We start from the raw sequence: 22,264 nt of genomic DNA, 5'->3' as shown, positions 1-22,264 counted from the left end.
GGGCGCGGCGCCGGAGTGTGCTCTAGGACGTCCCGTGATTTTCAGAAGATTTCTGCTTTCAGCATCTTTTGGGTTGTCGTTGACATCTATCTGCTCGTCTCTCGGCAGCAACACACTAGAGCAGTAGAGCTGAAACTGTAGTCAGAGGAGGAATGAAAAACGTAGTACAGAATCACCTCGATTTAGTAGTATACTTTTGTGCTATTGGTAGGCAAACGGTTGGTGACCGTCACAGGAAAGAGGACTGCGGTGAACCGAACTACTTTACATGCCATAGTCACACTCACACACACACAGGTGATGAAAAGAGACCAAGCCTTGCTGCAGGTAAATGCCATCCATCCATATACTATCATCAAGTATCAACCAGGGGGGAACCCCATCAAAGTCACCCAAATCTCTGCCCATGTGGCCTCAACGCAGCGGCACCCCGAAGATAACACCCGCAACTTGCACGGCTCCCCCCTCCCTCCCTCTCCCTCTCTCACAAAACCGTGACCCGGCGATTTATTCCCCCCATGATATCCCATAAATTCGGGGTGCCGAGTTTAATATCCCGTCCGCCCAACATGCGAATCCAGTTGAAATCCCAGGACGGGGAGGCCTGGCCAGCGAGAAAGAAAAATGAGGGAGGATAATTTTCCGAGGCCGAAATCCTAGCCCACACAAATTCCAGCGCCGGAACCCCACAGTATATAAGCGCCCCCGGCACACTCCCCCCGTTCCTGCACTCCTCACACCACCTGCTCCTCGTCCTTTCCGTTGCCAACTGACTCCTCCACACCTCTCCTTCCTCCCCTGTTCTCCTCACACTCGGTCGGCTCTGCTCTGCTAGTCTCGAGTCCAACACGCGCGCGCGCGCGCGCCATGGACACGGAGTGGCTGCGCGGGAAATGCATCGGCAGGGGCGCGTTCGGCGCGGTGCACCTGGCCGTCGACAGGGCCACGGGGCGCGCCTTCGCGGTGAAGTCGGTGGACGCGGCGACCGCGCCGGCCGCGGCGGCGGCGCTGGCGTGCCTGGAGGGCGAGATAAGGATCCTGAGGCGGCTGGCCTCGCCGTACGTCGTGGCGTACCTCGGGGACGGCGGGGCGGGGGCCACGAGGGACCTGCGCATGGAGCTGGTGCCCGGCGGCACCGCCGCGGAGGCCGCCGCCAGGCGGGGCGGGCTCGGCGAGCGCGGCGCGCGGGGCGTGCTCAGGAGGGTGGCCGCCGCGCTGCGGTACCTGCACGGCGAGGCCGGCGTGGTGCACGGGGACGTCAAGGGCCGGAACGTGCTCCTCGGCCGCGGCGAGGCCGGCGGCGGCGCGAAGCTCGCCGATTTCGGCGCGGCGAGGCTGGTGTCCGAGGCGGCGCCGCGCGGCCCGCGCGGGACGCCCGCGTGGATGGCGCCCGAGGTGGCGCGCGGCGGCGCGGCGACGCCGGCGTCCGACGTCTGGTCCCTGGGCTGCACGGCGCTGGAGCTTCTCACGGGGGCGAGCCCGTGGTCGGAGCTCGGCGGCGCCTGCGAGGTCGGCGAGCTGCTGCTCCTCGTCGGGTTCGGCGGGAAGCGCCCCGCGATCCCCGCGTGCCTGTCCGAGGCCTGCCGGGACTTCCTCGACAAGTGCCTCCGCCGCGACGCCGGCCAGCGGTGGACCTGCGAGCAGCTGCTGCGCCACCCGTTCCTCTCCGCGGATGCTCAGGACGGCGCCACCGAGCCGGAGCCGTTTCCATCCCCGTCGCCTCGCGCGGTCCTCGATTGGTCCCTCTCGGATTCGGATTCCGAGGCGCTGGACGACGCGGAGCCCGAGAGCGAGCCCGAGGTCATGGCGCGCGCCAAGGGGCGGGTCGCCGAATTGGCCGCCTCAAACTGGCCTCGCGCGAGCTGGGATTGGGAGGAGCCGGAGAGGGGCACCGGGCCCACCTGTGCGGCCGACACTAGGGCCCCACCTCCCAGTTCCGAGACGCCAAGAACAGCGCCATCGTCAGCAACACACGGCAGCGCGGGAAATGGCAACGCTGGTACTGGTCGGCCCGCCGCCCCAAGCTCCGCCGCCGGCGGCCGCGATCATGACGCCGTGCTCGTCGGCAGCGGCGGCGGCGGGCTCCGCTGTGGCCGCGGCCGTCCTGGCTGTCGCAGTCACCGTTGTCGACATAAATGCGGGTTCGCGGTAGTAAGATTCGGCTGGCCGCCGTTGGCCGTTGTACCCGTGCTGGTACCATGTACTGTTGTCCCCCTCGCCGATTCAATTCGATCCAAATTTGTGTCCAATCGAGCAGCCAATGAGTTTCGTGTGCCCGTTTCGTACGCGTTCTTCGCTGATTCTGACCGACATCGCTGCCGATCGGGTAATAGGTCGGCTACGATTAGTTGATCGGCGCGGCGCGCGCGGCTGCTGCTTTCCCTTCCCTCGAGTGCCACTCACTTTTCATCAGCAGCTTATTGACGCGCTCTCCTCCCGCAAACTTGGCGGTTTTCCTTTTGCAAAGATTTCAGCACCTCCGGCTAATGATTCTCTGGAGCGGAAGACTGAAGAAGAAAACAGCATGCTTATTCAGGAAACTCGATCCATGGCGGCCTGATACCAGGCCAGGAATGACAGGTAGGCATGGATGTGCAGAACGGTAGAACGATGGGTTCAGCTCCACTGAGAGCATGGCTAGTAAGCTCGCCAGCAGCCGGCGAAAACAAGATCCAGCTCAGCTCGGTGCTGCAGTCTTTTTCAGCAGGGTGTGGTTTTATTTATTTGGTGTAAGCGACAGCAGCCAATAAGAGCAAAGATAGTAGTATTCGCTCGCTGCCGTCTGAGAGCACTCCGGACAGTGGCGGACCCCAATGGTCATTAATGCATTGCAGTGACAAACTAGCCATTTCGTCGGCTCCGAGCAGTCGATGTGCTAGGGGCTCGCTTCATCTTTCTCTCTTTGCCACATTGGCAACCAGTCCGCACTCAGCTGGTTATTATACTCCCTCCGTTCGGAAATGATCTACGTATTTTGACTAGGAAAAGTCAAACTTTATAAACTTTGACTAATAATTAGTTAAATTATATGTATAATTAGTTTATAAAATTTATGTCAATACATATGTATTCAAAGAGGTTTTGAGATGACATTGAGTTATTCGTAATTGACATTATATTCTGAGTGATTAATAAAAGTCAAACTTTACTTCGAATGACTTTCTCTAGTCAAAATATGTAGATCATTTCCGAACGGAGGGAGTACTTTCTCTAAGGGAGAGAGCGTCGTTGGTTGGCCCAAATAGTACATACGCCAGCTGAATGTCGCCGTTTCACTCATCGCACGCTGCCTTCTCTCTCATGCCTTCTCTCTCCCACGTCGGCATTTCGCCCGCTCTCAGCTCATCATTATACATGCTCTGAGGAAATACCGAATACGGTAGCCTTGGATCTGGACTGACAAGATGCCAGACAGAATTTTCCCGCTGCGCTACCGTTGCCGTTAGTAAGGGTGTGTTTAGTTCACTTTGTATTTTGCATTTTTGTGTTTTTGGAAGGGAATCTTCAATATTTGAAGACTAATCACATGTCTCGTCTGTAAATTACGAGATGAATCTAATGAGCATAATTAATCCATCATTAGAGCTTGTTTACTGTAGTAATTTAGTGTCTAATCACGTCCTAATTAGGTTCATTAGATTCGTCTCGTGATTTACAGTCCATTAGTATAATGCGATTTATTTTTTTACTACATTTAGTACACCATGCAAATAATTTAAAAAAAATTACATTTTACGTTTTGAAATCTAAACAAAACCTTATAGTATTCACGGGTTTGGCGCTTCCCATAACTGCCTGGGCAGCCACACTTGCTGACCGGGAGAGTAGAGTACCACTGTACCACGCAGCAGCAGCGCAACGGAAACTGGCCTTGTTTGGTTAGGCGCGCGCCTCTTCTAGTCTCCGCATGAAAGACTAAATAAAGTCTATTTGCAAAAAAATTTTAGGAATGGGTGTAACTTTTCGCGATGAATCTAATGACGGTAATTAATCAATAATTTTCTACAGTGATACTACAGTAACCATCTTCTATTTGCGCGGTCAAAGGCCTCAATAGATTCTTTAGGGTCACTAGCGCGGGGTTCTGAAGTTGGTTTTGTAAACCGACTCTGTTTGACACTATAATTAGTGGTCAAACTGTCACTATTCACTAATGACTAATGGGGCCAGAGCATCAGGCACGCAAAGCAGTGCGCGATCCCCTGAAATCCCTGCAGCGCAAAGATTTTGTTCCGATTTCAGAGAGTGCCCGTCAGTACGTGAATCGCCAAAATTTTCTTCAGATCGAGCCCCGTCCGTACCCCACGTACGGGAATCACCAAATTCCGTTGCTGAAACAGCAGCTGCAGCAGGAGGCAAGGAAGCATCGGCATCGCCATTGGCCCGTGCCATGCTCAGTCTGTGCGCACCGGACACTCCAAACGATACGCTACGCTATCTTCCAGTTCGATTTTAACAGAAATAACCCCGCAGCGGGTACTGCATGTCCGTCCGCTACCGTTCAGGACGAGCCGTCGTCAGCCATTCCCAGGGTAGTACGGCACATCCGCTACTGCTTGCGTCGGCCCCACCTCGTCTCTGCTCGCGCGCTGCGCAACTGCCTAGCCTCTGCCACCGCTGCGGCGCCGTCGAGGCCACCCGATGGAGCTGCAGCGAGGCCCGCCGCTGCCCGCTGCTCCGCGGCCGTGCCGTCGCATGTCCGCATCCGTGTCGCCGCCGCTCCTCGTGCGGGCCAGCAGGCAGGGAGCGACCGGGGTGGGAGCCCGCGCCGAATCAAATCGACGCCGGCGGAGCAGGGGAGGGCCGAGGAGCCGCCGCCGCCACGAGGAGATGAAGCCTGGGAGGAGCGCGACGAGGGAGGGGCAGCGCACCGGCGGAGGAGGGGCCTCTGCCCGGCGTGGAGGAGGAGGGAGGACGGAGGAGGACCCCACCGGCGTGGGGAGCTGCACGCCGGCGCCGCGAGGAGCCGTTGCCGCCCTGCGCTGGCCGACGCGCCTGCCTTGCTGCCGTGCCGACCTCGCCACGGCGCGCGGGCAGCCGCCACGCGCGGCCAGTCGTGCCTGCCTCGCCGCCACGAGCAAGCCGCCGCCCCACCACGCCTCCGCGCGCGCCACCCCGTTGCCCGCGAGCAAGCCACGCGTCCCACCCCGTCGCCTGCACGCCCCAACGCTGCGTGCGCGCGCCGCTCCGTGGCCCGCGCGCGTCGCTCCGCCGCCGCCATGGCGGGGAACGCGCCGAGGAGGGAGGAGAGCGCAGAGGAGGGCGGCGTGGCGGCGGAGGAGGTGGACGGCGGCCGAGGGAGCAGCGGAGGGCGCTAGGGAGGAGGGGCGCAGTGGCGCGCCATGGCTGGATCTCGAGGGCCGCGCGCCATGGCCGTCGCGGGGAGGGAGGAGGGTTGCGCGGCGTCCGGCTCGGGGAGGGAGGAGAGCCGCGCCGGGAGGGAGGCCGCAGCGAGGGGCGGCGCCGGGAGGGAGCAGGGGAGAAGTCTGTGTGGGGAAACAGAGAGAGAGAGTAGGCCCCACCGCATGGTAGTTGATATAGAGTAAGATATAGAGGATAAATGGGTGCAGAGATACTGGAGATAGAGAAGAGAATTTTGATGACTAGAATATAATATTATTTTTAAAGGATGAATTTAGAGTACGATGACTATATAGGCTCAATCTCGGCCCGTCCACCGCTGTCACCAGTGCGGCACCAATCTCACGGAGAGCCACGGAGGGGATCGCACATCTGGCGTACACCAAACAACCAATCTCTCTTGTCCCCGAACAAGAGGGGGGGCTTTCATGGCGGTTTACCAGTACCACGGCCGCAAGCACAGATGAAACATCATGTATTTGCGTCCCGGCAACACGGAAGATACTATGTTTTTTATTTTTATATTTTTCAATTTCGTTTTTTACAAAAAATATATTTTTGTTTTCGAAATTTACAGGAATATACCCCGGCCGCCCCGCTGCCGGGCGGCCGGCACCTGGCCGCCCCGCTGCCGAGTGGCAGGGGCTTTTTGCAAAAAGTTTCGTGGAAAATTTGCACTCGGGCCCCTGGAGGACCAGTTGCCCGGCAGCGGGGCGGCTGGATCTGGCCGCCCGGCTGCGGGGCGACCACCTCCCATTCCCTTCTAAAAGGGCTGCCCCCCTCATTTGGGCTGCTCCCCTCATTTGGTTAAAAAATTCCAGGAAAAAATACTCGGTTCGTCGTAACACTATTTATACACCATATCATGGTCTAACAGTTCATTAGTACTGCAAAAGTGTGCTTGCATTGCAAGGTAGCATAGACGAAGTTTTAGTACGGAATATGAAAACCAAGACGACAGGTCCATAATGACAATAGAGAAACAAGTGGCAACAACTAACCACCCCTGCCATGCCGACCACTCTTACATTGTGCGTGTACGTGATCTATAGAGTAGCTATGACGGTCCGGTGGCCTCACATCTCTGGCAGGACGGCGTAACAGAGCCACAGGTGTATGCAAGCTGGGATCATCGTCCTGGGCAGGCGTAGCAAACAACCGTGTAAAGTCGTCGAAATTGGCCCCGTCGTTGTCTTGAGACCACCTTACATATCACCAAAAATTTTTTTAAGCAACGTTCAATAAGTGAATGCAATTCTGTACAAATTATTGTACGTACCCTGTGTTGGAGGTGGTGGTGGTGGTGGATAGGAAGAAGCTCCTTCATATTCTCCTGGTGGCGGCATAGGGTGATACGAAGAAGGCCCCGCTCCGGTGAACTGTTGTGATCCTGAGTTTATCCGGGCAGTGGGCCTCAATTGCAATGTCGTACACCAAAGCTGCAGTAGTCATCCATAGGCCCTGGTCTTATGTGCACACCGAAGATATCCCAAGCGGTGCACGTGTGGCTATAGCCGAAGGACTGTATGGCTCCCACACAATATCTTCTGGGGTCAATCGATCAAATTCCGCAACAAACTCAGGATAAGACTGTCGGGTCTGTATATGTGCCCATATTTTCTGCAAAAATAAAAATTATGTGTCCATAAGGAAGGTATTGAAGGAACAATGTGTGACCATAGTATGCATAGAATACAATTTTTTATCGGGTACATACCTGTCGAGAGTACCAGAGAGTCCCCATGGTGGGCCTGTCGTCCTCCTTGTCACCGTACATATCCGGTTTGTATGGAGACTGGTCAATCATGGGACGACCGATAGCAATCCTCTCGTAAGACCAAAGCTGTAGCAGAATTGGGCACCCCATTAGGATAGCATTCCTATCATTCTGTCGTGATGCCTTGCAGAGTCCACGATATGTGCATGCAAGAACCGCTGAACCCCAACTATATAAGGGTATGACATCCTCATCTGCATCGGCGATCTCCTGTGCGTAGGGCACAAGCACCCTATCCACACAGTGGCTGTGTGAGTTATTGAACATGATGTACCCAAACAACCACAGCAGGTATGCCTCGAGTGATCTAGTCACGCTGTACTCATCGGCATCGGCTGCCAACAGATCTGGCTGCAATGAAGTACGAACATTGAGAATAAGAAACACATGAGGTATTTCAAAGCCATAAAATGCATCAACACATCATTTTGTAGGAAGTTGTACCTGAAACTGTAGGAGCCATGACTTGGAAGGGCCTTTCGACTGTGGGTGCTCATTGAAATTTTCAGGATCAATCGTGGTGGCAACACCTGCAAAACGTTGCTCAAGATCCTCCAGCCACGTAGAAAGTACCACGCGGGGCCCGACAGTGTCTCCAGTGATAGAAAGACCAAGCAGCATCGCAACGTCCTGCAGAGTCGGTGCCATCTCCCCACAAGGGAGGTGGAACGTGTGTGTCTCAGGTCTCCATCTGTCAACGAGAGCTGAAAGTAGAGACCTGTCTAGCTTCACCAAGGCACTCTCAGCAAGACGAGCCACAATGAGAAGACATGCCTCACTCAGCCTGTATCATACAGTGCACAAACGTTAGTACATTATATAACGAAATGTATAACGGATAAAAATAGAAAATAGACGACATATCACCTGGGCACCCATCGTGGGTCTACAAGAACAATCTCTGCAGGTGGACGTGGACGCAGCACGTTGAGTTGTTGGTGCTGAACCACAGCAAGGATGGACCGGTGACCCGAGTCTATTATTGGGTCTAGCAACGCAGGAGTAACCCCGGCCATACCTACCACGTAAGATCAAAACAATGCAATACAATCACACACATCTAAATTAAATAGTTGTTGTTGGTCAAAACCCACCGGCGAGTAGCGACAGGCAACACGAAGAGCCGGGAGGTCGCCGGGGCGCTGGCAGGCACTGCTTCCTTGGACAACGGCCCGCAATCCGGCACACGCCAAAGATTCCGGAGAATGTAAGGCGTGCCACCTGACCTATACCTTATTAGGAAGGTGCGAACGTGCTTTAAACGATTTGCCTGCATGCACAAACACATGTAAATATTAGTCCGAGCCGTGGTCGGCTCCCCGGAACGACTCTTGCATCGGCTTTCAAAGAACCGATCAAGTCCCGGTGTCAGATCTGATCTGTATATTCGGATATCAGTGGATAAAGCAAATAACTATGAAAACTTGCTTCAATTGAATCTAGCTAATCCAACCCACGATAGTAATAGCTTCACCGCTAGATCGGAACATCCTACACGTAACTAGGCTTAGCGAGTATAACAGATAGAGTAAAATGCACTGGGGTCCTTTAACTAGTTGACATGTTCTGTTTAGGTCCATAAACTCCGAAAGTGCATTTCTGGGTCCCTAAACTTTTTAAGTCGTTCACCGCAGGTCCATACGCATCCATGTGGGCAGCTAGCGCTGATGTGGCACGCTGACTAGGCGCTCTCTCTCTTTCTCTCTCTTTCTCTCTCTCACTCCCTCCCTCCCCACTCTCTCTCCTCCCTCCCTCCCCTCTCTCTCTCCCCCTACCCGCGTCGGCCCCTCCCTGCTCCGCCGTCCTCCAGCGCGTTGTGCTCCCTTCGCCGGCGCGGACGGGGTGGCCGGATGCGCGCCCGTCCTCCCATGGCGGCGGCGGCTCGCCTCCCCGCCGCAAGCCTCCTCCCCGGCGCTTGCGCGCGCGCCGGCAGGGCGCAGCGGCGGCGGCCAGCGCCGGAGCAAGCAGAGCGCGCGGAATTCTCGGCGTGATAGGGGCCTGTCCGTGCTGGTCACCGGCGCCGCGGGGTTCGTGGGAGCGGCGACGACAGTGAGATGGTGCGGCGGCCTCGCGGCCTCTTGGCGACGGCGACGGCGCCGCCACCCTCCCGCCAGTGGAGGCCGCGGCGGTGGAGTACGCGCGGAACAGAGGAGGCGGCTCCTCCTCGGTCTTCTCCAGGCGGCCGGATGAAGGCGCGCAAGGGAGGCGGAGGAGGGCGGCAACGCGCGGGCGAAGGACGCGAGGGCAGCTCTCGCGTCGACTTCGAGCGGCCTCCGCCGTCCCTGCCTCATCTCCGGCGTCGTGCCTCCGACGGTGGCGCGGGCGTTCCTCTTCTCCGACAGCGGTGGCGAGCAGGGCCCGGCGGCCCTCTGCTCCCCCGATCCCCTCTCCCATGGCGGCGGCCAGATCCTTCCTCGCGGCGGCGCCACTCCCCGCAGCGGCGCATCCTCCCTTCCCGAGCTCGCCGGCGGCCAGCTTCGCGCGGATCTGCGGCTCTCCTCCCTCCTCTGTCCGGGTGGAGCTCCCTCTCGCGCCGCCGACCCTAGCGCTGCTCCATGGCCACGACCCGCAGATCTGCCTGCGCCACGGCGGCGGCGGGGCCGGCCTGCGCGGCCGGCACACGGCGGCGGGCGCCGAGCTCGGAGCTCCCCAGGCCGGTGGATGGCGGTGCGCGGCGGGGCGGCGCAAGGCTGGCCGCGGCACGAACACGCACGCGGGGCCGGCCCTCCTTCCGCGCCATCCCTCTCCCCAGTGGCCGCGGCGGCGGCGTGCGCGCAGGCGGAGGCGCGGTGCAGGGGGAGAACAGGGAGAGAGAGAAAGAGAGAGAGCGCCTAGTCAGCGTGCCACATCAGCGCTAGCTGCCCACATGGATGCGTATGGACCTGTGGTGAACGACTTAAAAAGTTTAGGGACCTAGAAATGTACTTTTGGAGTTTATGGACCTAAACAGAACAGGTCAACTAGTTAAAGGACCCCCAGTGCATTTTACTCTAACAGATAACTAAACCATAACAAAAAACAGAGGCCTAAGAACTAGCAAGAGCCGATTCCCGGAACAATCCCTATCAAGGCTAGAACAAAGCATCTATTACATCACCAGAACATCCAATCCGTTTGCAAGGCCTAACCTAGCGGATATTGAGCTAATCCTTATAAAATAAGAACGAACCATAACAGATTGGATCTACTAGATAGAAAAGAAGCAAGGTGTTATCTCTACGCAGCTAATCCTTTGCAACGAGAATTAGCTTAAGATCAAAGCATGAACGCATAGAGAAAACATGATATTCGTAGATGGTAAACAACAAGAGCATGATAGATCTACTAAAACTCATGCTACGAACATCAAGATAACTAGCATTACCCGCCATCAAAAATGCTTCAGTACGAGTAATACTAAGGTAAAGACAAGAACAATGCTGCCCTGATCGCAAGAAGACGATCAGGGCAGCATGGCGCTTACTTGGATGAAACCCTAGAATTAGGGGCGGCGTTGCGCCAATGTGTTGTTGCAAAACGTGATGATGTTCTCTCTTTTACGAATATCGTAAGGTACATATTTATAGTCCGGAGACTTGGGAAACAATCTAAACCTAACGCGTCCAAACCAGACTCTATCTCTAATCCAAACTGAACTAAATCTAAAGATACATGGCCTGCACGGCCCAAATACTCACACAGGAGCCGATTCTGAAGCCTTCTTTAATTCTTGCTTCAAGCCCAACTCGCTTGCAGCCCATTAATTAACCCTGTTAATTTATGACGATAACAATAGTACCATCATACAACACTATATATCAATACATAATAAAATTATATTGTTACATGCTACCATCTGGTTCAACTACACATACATACATAATAAAATTATATTGTTACATGCTACCATCAGGTTCAAATACATATTCATACATAACCGTACCTAAATCCTTAATCTAATACTAATCACTACTAATATTAATTAATTAGATTGCTAATGTACTGTATCAACACTAATCACAACAAGTAACTACACCTAAACTTGAAAACTATATTTTTACCTTAACCACTATAGTACCACTAAATCCTTAATTAAAATCCTTAATGTACCACTAATTACTCCTGACAATAATTAAAATGATTGCTAATCTACTGTGTCAATAAAAATAATTACAACATAATCTATTTGTAAAATGTAGGAAATTTTGGTTACTTGCAGTCGCCGGCTTGAAAATCCGGCAGGGCTTTGCCGCTTATCCTCTCTTCCTCACCCCTCCTCTCTTTTCTTTTTTCTGGATTTTTAATGACGCAAACGAGGGGTGGGGTGGCAGCCAAACCCTTATATAGTGGAGGGGGAGACGGTCGCCCCGCAACCGGGCGGCCTGGGGGGCCGGCCGCCCCGCTGTCGGGCGACCGGTGCTCCAGGGGTCCGGGCGCAAATTTTCGGAGAAATTTTTTGCATAAAAGCCCCTGCCGCCCGGCAGCGGGGCGGCCGGGTATATTTCTGTAAATTTCAAAAACAAAAATATATTTTTGTAAAATACGAAATTAAAAAATAAAAAAATCGCGGAAGACACGCATGCCATTGTCCTGGGAGATTTCAGCTTTGGTTTTTTTATAGCAAATCAGCACGGGATCATGCCCTGCCTGTCAGTCATGGAATGCACGCTCCGGCAAATCCGGACGATACGCGTCCCGTGGGGCGTTAGGTGTTTAGTGCAGATCATCGGGACATCACGCCCCGACCCACCATGACAATGTAATCCACCGTATCGATATCCAGTTAAGCAGGTGGAGATTGCTCCACGGGTACTGCAATATCGTACATAGTAATCATAATCATTCATACTGTTCATCTGTCTGTTGAATAAATTCGTCCAGCAGCACGCGCGACAACAAAAAAAAAAAAGGAAGCCGCAAGCCGGCGATGATAAATTAAAGATGACTGCAAACAATTCATAAGTGCATAACCAGAGTATAGCATCTCGTATCATTTTATGATTTAAATCATCTCATATCATTAAGAACAGCAAATGAAGAAGATAGATGAAGCGAAAAGACAGACTTCGGACAACTCAAACCGCGTCCATTCCAAAAGCAACTCCAAATAATTATACAAACATGCTGACCCTAGCCACTCCATCCCAAGATAAACAGGAGACTCCAATAACTGTATCGACCACGAATGCCAAGTAGACGACTGAAACTCAGATTCCACCTAACACAAACATTCATCCCGAAGAAACCAAAAATGAAAAATTTGTGAACGGAAGAACCCTGACAACAAAATGAATGGAACGACACTCGTTTGACACTTGTTTCAGTATACAAATGCCCACAACGCATAGGAGTTGAAAGCAGGGACCTTCACTCTTTGACATCCTTATCATCTGCTGCAGGAGCTTCCTCTTTATCCGCAGCTTCCTCCTTTTTGGCCTCTGTCACCGTTAACTTCTCTACCAATTCGGCAGCTGAGGAGGCCTCCACACTTTCTTTTTCCTCATTCTTCCCTTGCTGATCAGCGATCTCTTCAACAGTATCCTTGAACTTCTTGCAGTCTGAAATAAAATGACAATAGTAAGCAGCAAGCCCACAAGGCCTGGTATAAAACCAGAAAAGGATATTTGTTTAAGAGTATTGCCATGGAAGATTTGCAAGGGTATTTCTAAAAGGGAACACATCTGGTGGAAACCACCACCTTTTGCACGGGTTTTCACGAAGGTGGTGGTTTCCGCCAGATATGTTCCCTTTCTAAAAATATCATTATGCCACAGCAATATCAGAAAAAAAAAGCAGCCATCAAACATTACACTTGATTAAATTCGAAAAAAGTTAAAACATTTCTAACAGATAGAAAATTACATAACAAAACAATCAATATCTAAAGGCAACTAATAACCATATCAAACAAAAAATGGCTTACAGTGCCAGCATAAATTGTTCATATCGTCATCTGATATCACAATGACTAAACTGCACCACCAGAAGCCCGTTTAACATTGAGCCAGTTAGACTGGCACTTAAACTTTATATATATGGTACTTAAAACTGTATATAAGTATGCTGGTGGTCGAATAAATATGAATGTTGTATCAACCTAGGTTAACTCTAATGACGCGGCAGCTGAGAAGAACAAAACTAATTTATTCATCATAAGCATCTAAGCAGGTTAAATGCCAGTTAGATTATAGCTGTTCATACTGTAATGGCTCAGAACTTAAGAGCCTTTCCCCCCGCTGCTCCTTTAGCTTTAATCCTGGCTAGGATGTTGGCCCTTGGTGCAGCAGCATAACCAGCCTACCAGAGGAAACTATCTAGGGCTCTAGGCCGTAGAATAAGTAGATAGCTGAACCTCGCACAATGTGGAAAAACTATATTCCTCTGTAATTTTGTTGCTTATGAGTAACAAAATTTGGATTCACCAACACTGAAAAAAAAACTGTGATGCATGAAACAATATCCGGGAAAGACATGAAAAAATATCAGTTTCAGTATATTGGTCCATTGTCAATTATTCCAGATGCATGCTGACACAGCAATGAGCTGCGAAAGGTGATGAATGTACAATGTGGAAAAACTATATTCCTCTGTAATTTTGTTGCTTATGAGTAACAAAATTTGGATTCACCAACACTGAAAAAAAACCGTGATGCATGAAACAATATCCGGGAAAGACATGAAAAAATATCAGTTTCAGTATATTGGTCCATTGTCAACTATTCCAGATGCATGCTGACACAGCAATGAGCTGCGAAAGGTGATGAATGTACCAACATGTGCACATTATGAATAAGTAAATTAGCTAACAAATAACGGCTAGGCAGGCTGAGTGGAAATGCAAAATTAATGACAGCAATTCATGATGCAAAACTATGAATAAGTAATTAACTAACAAGTAACTAGCTAAAAAGTAACAACAAGGCAGCTGAGTCGAAGCGCAAAATTAATGACAGCCATCCATGATGCATAACTATGAATAAGTACTAGCTAACAAGTAACGGCAAGGTCGCTGAGGGGAAGCACAAAATTAATGACAGCCATTCATGATGTTCATGATGCATAACAATACAACGCCAAAGGACGACCACAAAACTGGTTTAACATCCTTAGACCGTTACCAACTTGGTACTTTCACAATTTATTATGATGCCGACATTACCTGTCAAGACTTGGACGTTTTACGAAAAATAGAAAGTGTGTCCAAGTTCAGATACCAAAGCAGTAGTTCATTATAAATTTAGGGAAGTTTTGTGCCATAAGAATAATGAAAATAGATACAGCAATATCATATCGTGTGGAAACAAAAACAACTTCTGCTTAGAGCACAAGTAAAGGACAGCCTGTTATTGCCCCCAAAATAGTTAGACCTTACAGAAATCTATTCTAATGTCAGCAAGTAAGAGTGCACGCTTGAGTTTACAGGCAAATGCAAAACAATGCAATGACATGAAAACAGGAAGCAATGTCAATGGTCGTATGAATATTACGCATGAGTGCATGATTATGTATGATCATGATAGAAGAGCCTAGAACACCTTGATTATGTATCTAGGTTGTTTATAAGAACAAGAGGAGGGTGACAAACCATTGGACTAACCACTGACACAACATTGGAATCACAACCAAGTATCCAACAAACTTGTCATCATAGGATACATGGATAGACAGGGCAGTAGTCTTTCAACTCTTATAACAAAAAATAAAATAAATAAACAAAATAACTATCCCCGAAAACCCTCAACATCAAGAATTTCAAACTGTAACAGCGTAACTAGATAGATATGAACAGAAAGGGTGCTAAACTGCTGCACGAAGGGTTAAGGAGTTTAGATGTGGTTCTTAGTGCTCACTTTCGACCGACCCAAAGCGGATCGCAAACATTTCCTCCTTCAGCTCGCCGTCGGCGAAGTCCAGCGCGTGCCACACGCAAGACTTGTCGCTACCCGCGTGCTCTTGCATCTTTGTCGTCGCCACCACTGCGCACACATAAACACAAAGAAAACCCTAAAGTCACAGGCCCGTCCACCCAGATCGAAATCGCACCAAAAATCAACAAAAAAAAAAGGGTGGGGGGAGGGGTACCAAGGTGATTTGCGCAGATCTTCAGTGTCTTCGCCTGACGCATGACGAGGCGGACCTTAGAGGTCTCCTTGTGCTTCAACAGCTTGACGGTGCCAGTACCACGCTCCTTCCACTGGTTCCCCTCCTTATCGAATCGATACAGCTTGGCCTTCCTGTGGAACCGCACCCGAGAGTCAGATCAAAACATAACAAAATCGGATCGGATCGGATCGAACCGAAGCGAAATCAGAGCGTCGGATCTATCGAGGCGGACTCACATGTCGAGTAGGACGTCCTCGTCCTCCTCGCCGGTGGTGATGGCGACCTCCTCAAGCTTGACGATGGGCGCGACCTGGGCGCCGGTGTCCTCGTCCTCGCCGCCCGCCGCGGCCTCCTCCTCCTCGGCCGGACGGTGCTCCGCTGGGTCGGCCATGGCGTTCGGCGCGGTGGCGGCGGCGGTAGTAGCAGTAGGGCTCGGGGTTGCGGTCGCTCCTGCTTAAGGCTTACGGTTGCTGCTGCGCGTGGCGGCCGCGGCGGTGGGGAGAGGGGCGGCTATAAGTTGAGACGTGGGTGGGGTCGTGCGCGGCCGAAAGGGTTGGGCTTTGGGAAAGCGAGAGCCTCTACTAGGGTTGCCTTGCGGGGGGCGAAACGGGGGTTTCACCGTCGGCCGGAATTTCTTTTTGTGATAATAATAATAATAAAGGGCGTCGCGCCGTCGCCTGATTTGTGTGGGTGTCGTTAAGATTGGGTTTGATTCTTTGTGGTTGTCTGATCGACGGTTGAGATGCGTTGTCGAAACCATGACGGGCCGTGTGCTACTAACCTAGCATAGACCTCGTTAAAAGAAGCCCGGCCTAGCCCTCTCTGGGCCTGGTCCAGCAGGCCCAATGGCTACTTCAGACATTTTTTGCTGCGAATTTGTCGTGTAGTCTCCATTTTGACGATGTACTTCTTCCTCCGTTCAAACTGTAGATCATAATTATGTATATCAATCAATATGTATAGCAAATTTAACGTAGCTATAAAATTCAAAATAATCTATAATATAGAACGGATGAATATACTTTTATAGTAATCTCATTTTTGGCATACTATTCTTCCCTATACCTAGGGCTGGACTCGATCTGGATTGTTAGTCTAACGAACAGCTCGGCTTATTAACAAAACGACAAAAAATAGCGGCTCGACTCATCTTGTTAATGGCTCGTGTTAGATGTAAATTCAGAATTATCACTTTAACATATGTAAAGTACAAAAGTTATGGAAATTATGAAGTTCCAAAATTATAAAATCTGCCATGCATCGAGCATGCACAAACAACAACATATCAAAACTTTTTCCAATTATGTTTGTTCTAATTGTCCAACTTCAGTGATACAATGATAAAATCATAGAACATGAGTCAACAATAAATACTTGAGTTTTAACTTAAAATTTCAGACGAAAAGTAATTTGGTGATCGTGCGGATTGGAGTGTTTCAGCTTTGGGCTCTCTTAGAGTCTCTAACTAAGTTAGATCGTGAGCTGACTCGAGCCAGTTCGTTAATGAAACAAGCAAAAATAGATGCTCTGCTCATTAAACATTCATCGGGTTGAGCAACAATTAAGCCGAGCCAGTCCGTGAGTTTTCAGCTCATCGTCCGGCCCTACCTATACCCACCATGAAAGATTTTATAAAATTTAATGTGGTTAATTAATATTCTATATAGAATTTTTGGATAAAATGATACTTAGTTTTAAAAATAGAAAGAAGAAATCAGTTTCATCTAGATAAAACTATGTGTGTATCGATATCAATTTTTGATTAGTCATAAAATTGAAGCCTACGAAACTAAACCATAAATTATGTAGAGTTTTTTTACAATGATTGTAAAGTTATGTAAAGTATTTATAAAAAATAAATTAAATTAGTATTCGGTCTCATTTTTTGGTACTTGGTCCCACATTTTGGAAGTATCATATACTTTACCATAGGTACTTCTGAGTACTTTCTATTTTCACCATCGTAGGATTTTATTAGATAAATGGCTCATATTTTTTCAATCATTATAAAATTTCTCATTGCTGAGATAGTTTCAAATTCATTTTCTTCATGCGCATGTGCTTATCTCGAAAACATCAATATAAGATTCCCACTGCAACTAATCTAACACACACAATTACACAAACACTGTGTTAGACTCTGTATTTTAAGACTTTTTTATTTCAACTTCAAACTATGAACTGCAATGCGCAAGGTAAAAAAGCACACGAGACGAGACCTAGGACCTGTCAGTTGAAACACAAAAAATGTTTACGAAAGAATCTTGCTAATTTGAAGTACTAAATGAAGTCTATTTACAAATTTTTTTGCACATATGGGTTGTAAATCGCAAGACGAATCTAATGATGCTAATTAATCCATAATTAGCGGATGGTACTGTAGCTTCACTGTTTTAAATCATAGATTAAGTAGGTTCATTAGATTCGTCTCGCGATTTACAGCCCATCCATGCAAAAAAATTTATAAATAAAGTTCATTTAATACTCCATGCATGTATCGAAATATTCGATGTGACGTTTTTTTTTGCGTTTACGAGTTTATGAGGTGGGAACAGTAAACAGGGCCCTAACTTGAAACGGGTTCACATAAGAGGCAACTTTGTCGACATATCCGTCCGTAGCCGCCGCTTCCGTCTCCGCACATTCCCAATCATCCTACGTGGCACATGGTTCGTACGTAACACTGCGACAGCCACGCATCCTGGTTCAAATGCTCGAATTCTATTGGTCGAGTTCGCTGGAAGTGCCCTCCAAGGGCCACGTGTACTTCGTCGCGAAACATCTCGACCCGAAGCGACGACTCCTCTCTAAAAACGGCAGCCTTCCTCCATGGCCGAATCCTTGTCCTCCTCTTCCGCTTCCCTCCCAATCCAGCCTGAGTTCAATCCAGATATTACCCAGCAGAAGCCAAGCCGAGCAAAATCGAGCGCTGGAAGCTTCAGCCAGCGAAGCCGAACCGAACCGAAGCCGCGCGGCACGCCGCGATGGGGATCCCCTTCCGGTGGCTTCTCGTCGCCCTGGTTGTTCTCAGTTCGGTCGCCTTGCACGTCGCGGCGGCCAAATCTATAGATCCCTACAAGGTGAGGAATTTGCGTAATATGAGTGCGTATTTCGTATCTTCCTTGTTTATTATTTGTAAACCCTAGGCATTATTTTTTTCAACTGATTAAGCGGCGCACGCTGCACGCATACAAATGACTTTTCCAGCACGGGCGAACCCGAAATTTCATTACTAGAAGCAACGAAATTACAGCATGGTCATCCCCAGTTCTGAGCGTTTGAGCGCCAAGCACACTCCCAAATAATCATTAACAAATGAATGACAATGTTAATTATTCGCGGGTGCGGTTCCAGGTGGTGTGATATGTTACTGATGTTGATTGCCATCTGAAAGATATTCTCGAGTAATTCAGAGGCGAGAATTCAATAGTATATCATGGAAACTTAATATTTGGTTTGATGGTTATGTGATGTTCATAATTTCATAACTGTCATGTGATAATTGCCAGACAGCAGTCACGCTTTACACCTGAAATATTGATACCGTTTGAGTCTTTCCCCAATGGGAAATCCAGGCATAGTCCAATCATGTTGCAACTGTTATAGGAGTATTTGTTATGTATGCTATATTAGTTTGTCACCATTTCTACATCATGCCCTCATGATTTTTTTTTATTCCAGGTTCTTGGAGTAGACAAGAATGCCAGCCAACGCGACATTCAGAAAGCCTTTCACAAGTATGTTCGACATAGTTTATGTTTTCAACTTTTCAATGTCAGAATATGACGAGATTTTCAGCCCATAGCTTAGTCTAATAATCCTATCTTATTTTTTATATCTACAGGCTTTCTCTTAAATATCACCCCGACAAGAATAAAGGCAAGGGTGCTCAGGAAAAATTCGAAGAAATAAACAATGGTAAGAATCTCAACTTTGATTTTTCAATACCTATTTAGATTTATAACTTGTAGATGCTAATGATGTATATAAGATAATCCTTAATTTGGCACTCCACCTCGCTTAACCATGGTATCATCATATCTGAATGGAAGATTATGGCTGTTCTGTCCATATGTGTCCGGAGCCCTTTTCATTTGATCTTGTTGCTTTCTAAATGCCTTGCTCTTAACTAGGGCAGGAGTAGTTTCTGTTTATGTTTCCATCCCAAGATGCATTTACAATATTCCATGTTGTCTCTTGGGTTTGTTTCGGTGCAAAAAGTTTTGGAACAGTACATGCTCTATGTTTGAGCCATTCTGCTTCTGTTCACACTAAATTATCTGGCACTAAGGGGTCCTGTAACTGTTCTTCTATGAACTGGTTTTGTTTCATGATTGCTAGATGAGAATAGCTGTGCCTTTTCTGTAATACTGAAATTCCTGGTGAATTGGTGTGCCTTTGCAGCATATGAGATTCTATCTGATGAAGAGAAGAGGAAAAACTATGACCTATATGGGGATGAGAAGGGTAACCCTGCATTCAGTGGTGGAAATTTTGGAAATCGTGAGGGTTACACATACTTCACTGGCGGTGGCCCCAAGACCAGCTATTTCACATCTGGTGATGGATGGAAGACAATGGGTGGTCAGGGAAATACAAAAACATTTTCCTTTTCGTTTGGTGGTAATCCTGGGGCCAGTGGTGGAAACCCATTTGGTGGTGGTTTTGATCTTGGTGATGTTTTCTCTAACTTATTTGGTGGTGGATCAATGGGTGGTAGCCAGCATGGTGGATCAGCTGGTTCAGCTAGAGCCAATACAGGAACTTCTAGTCAGCATTCTGGCACTGCCAAGATTCAGGATGTCACTACACAAATTTTCAGTAAAGAAATATCTGATCAAGGAATTACTTGGCTTCTGTTATTTTATACACCCCAGTCAAAAGGTCAATTTGTTCTAGAAAGTGTCATGCAGGACGTGGTCCACTCACTGGATGGTGCTCTTAGGGTAAGCTGAGATAAAAAAAAAATGAAATATATAGCACTGCTCAACATATAGTGATAACATACTTCTCTAATAGCTTTCTCTTTGTGCAGGCTGGTAAGGTCAACTGTGATAATGAAAAATCTCTTTGCAAAAAGGTTGGTGTTTCACTAGGGAAATCAGCCCGTCTCTTCATTTATTCGTACACCACTACAGAAAAAGGGTCTTTGCATGAGTATTCTGGAGAACATGATGCTAAGAGCTTGAAGACATTTTGTCAAGAACACCTGCCAAGATTCTCCAAACGAGTAGATATTGGCCAATTCAGCTTCCCTCCAAATGTCCTACCAAACCTTCCTCAAGTGCTCTTCCTATCAAGTAAGAAGGACACTCCAGTAATGTGGCATGCTATCAGTGGGATATTCCGCAATCGGTTAATTTTTTATGATGCTGAGGTACGTAATTTAGTCCATTACTGTACCTTTCTTAGGAATTCTGGTCATCAATAATCTCTCTGCTCTTGATCGGAAAAATTGTCACACAGTAGACCATATTGCTTCTAAGCATAAATGAATGGTTACTAAAAAATGGTAGTATGACACATTATTGACATTCCTTTAGTAGAGCGTACATTTACTATGTTGGTGAACAGTCAGGATTGGTAACAATATATGTTATTAGGATTCGAAAAAGAACAGCAATGAAAGTATGTAACGTGATAAACCGTGGTGCTTGTTTAGGTTCATGATGTTTCTCATCCGCTGCTCAAAAGTCTTGGCGTAAAGAATCTACCAGCTCTAATTGGCCGAACTGTTAATGGGGAGGAGCTTCTTCTGAAGGATGGCATTTCGGTGAAAGATCTTAGATCTGGTATAAGAGAACTAAAGACGCTGCTAGAAAGTTTTGAGAAGAAGAATAAGAAGCTGGCGTCGAATCAAGCTAATAAGAAATCTTCCAGTCAACGTGAAGAAAACAAGGTTCCACTGCTCACAGCTTCCAGCGTTGAGGAAATTTGTGGAGAGAAGACTTCAGTATGCATAATCGGTGTTTTCGGATCAACCAAAGCGAAGGGAAAGCTTGAAGCAGTCCTGTCTGAGGTGCATCTCGTGTCTTAAAAATTCGTCTAATAGTAGAAGTGGAAGCACATATTTTCTTATTCTTCTGCATAGCTATTGTTAATGCATAACAATATCTATTATCTTGTGATTCTGCTTTTCTTAGTGTTTGGTACAGCATTGTTAACACACACACACTATCTCTTTTCTTTTGATTTTGCATCCAGATATCTAAGAAGACTCTGATAAGGGGGCAGAATTACAATTCCGGAAGTGCACTCTCCTATGCTTTGTTGGACAAGAACAAACAATCCGCATTCCTGTCATCGTTTGACAAGTCTGGATTCAAGTCATCTGACGAGCTTCTCATTGCCTACAAGCCTCGCCGGGGGAGGTTCGCCTTGTACAACGACGAGGTGACACTGGAAGAAGCTGAGAGGTTCGTCGGCTCTGTTTTGAACGGAGATGTCCAGCTGTCACCCACCAAACAAAAGCCAGTCCTTAGGTAGACGATCATTGCAATTTGAAGTGTTTTAGACCTAACACAGTGTACGGTATTATCTTGAAGGCTTTGTACATAGCTGAATGATGAGGGTGAAATGTATAGTGTTTGTCGGACAGTTTTGTCGTCCCGAACACCAGAATTACTGACGTATCCTCCCTTTCAACTCCCTGCCAATGTAATTGTGCTGATGCTACAATCCTGCTGAAACACGTAATATACAGTCGACGCATGCTAGACTTGGGTTTCGTCTCTATTTCTGCTGTTCTCCTTTTTGCTTGGTTCCCAAAAAGTTGGAACATGTGGTTTGGCTAATACTGCAGACTAAGGACCTATTGACGTATGTACTTAGTACACGTTTTACCTCTACTACAAATTAATTTGCTATTTCGAATAACTTGGTGTTAATACAATTGAGTGTTGGGAGAGTTTGTCTGAACCCAAGTTCTGTTGATTGTATTTTTGAAGACACTAGAAGCGCGCTTCGCCGTATGCAGCGTTGTTGGTACAACTCGTGTGACTGTATTGTGTATGGATCGTAAGAAAATGCAAAGCATTTAAGGTT

General features: G+C 48.5%; 3 protein-coding genes across 3 annotated transcripts; 2 read left to right on the top strand and 1 right to left on the bottom strand.

The window, feature by feature from the left end:
• The first annotated feature begins 544 nt into the window (after nt 1-544).
• Nucleotides 545-2,374, top strand: LOC120693378 (mitogen-activated protein kinase kinase kinase 18-like). Its single transcript, XM_039976797.1, has one exon. It carries the CDS (start codon nt 868-870, stop codon nt 2,350-2,352), a length of 1,485 nt encoding a protein of 494 aa, XP_039832731.1. The 5' UTR covers nt 545-867; the 3' UTR covers nt 2,353-2,374.
• A 9,706-nt stretch (nt 2,375-12,080) lies between these two features.
• LOC120690530 (ran-binding protein 1 homolog c-like) lies at nt 12,081-15,757 on the bottom strand. Its single transcript, XM_039973211.1, has 4 exons — nt 15,457-15,757; nt 15,200-15,351; nt 14,968-15,093; nt 12,081-12,675 (listed from the first exon to the last, which is right to left on the bottom strand). Exons 1-4 carry the CDS (start codon nt 15,609-15,611, stop codon nt 12,485-12,487), a joined length of 624 nt encoding a protein of 207 aa, XP_039829145.1. The 5' UTR covers nt 15,612-15,757; the 3' UTR covers nt 12,081-12,484.
• Nucleotides 15,758-17,967: 2,210 nt separating this feature from the next.
• LOC120690619 (dnaJ protein ERDJ3A-like) lies at nt 17,968-21,955 on the top strand. Its single transcript, XM_039973337.1, has 7 exons — nt 17,968-18,300; nt 18,902-18,957; nt 19,065-19,138; nt 19,625-20,166; nt 20,256-20,597; nt 20,883-21,239; nt 21,425-21,955. The coding sequence occupies exons 1-7, from the start codon at nt 18,205-18,207 to the stop codon at nt 21,704-21,706; spliced, it is 1,749 nt and encodes a 582-aa protein (XP_039829271.1). The 5' UTR covers nt 17,968-18,204; the 3' UTR covers nt 21,707-21,955.
• Nucleotides 21,956-22,264: the final 309 nt, after the last annotated feature.

This window comes from Panicum virgatum, chromosome 9N, assembly GCF_016808335.1.
Source record: "Panicum virgatum strain AP13 chromosome 9N, P.virgatum_v5, whole genome shotgun sequence".
Taxonomy (NCBI): Eukaryota; Viridiplantae; Streptophyta; class Magnoliopsida; order Poales; family Poaceae; genus Panicum; species Panicum virgatum.
The sequence above is the reverse complement of the archived record's forward strand: the minus strand, read 5'-3'. Positions and strand labels throughout refer to the sequence as shown.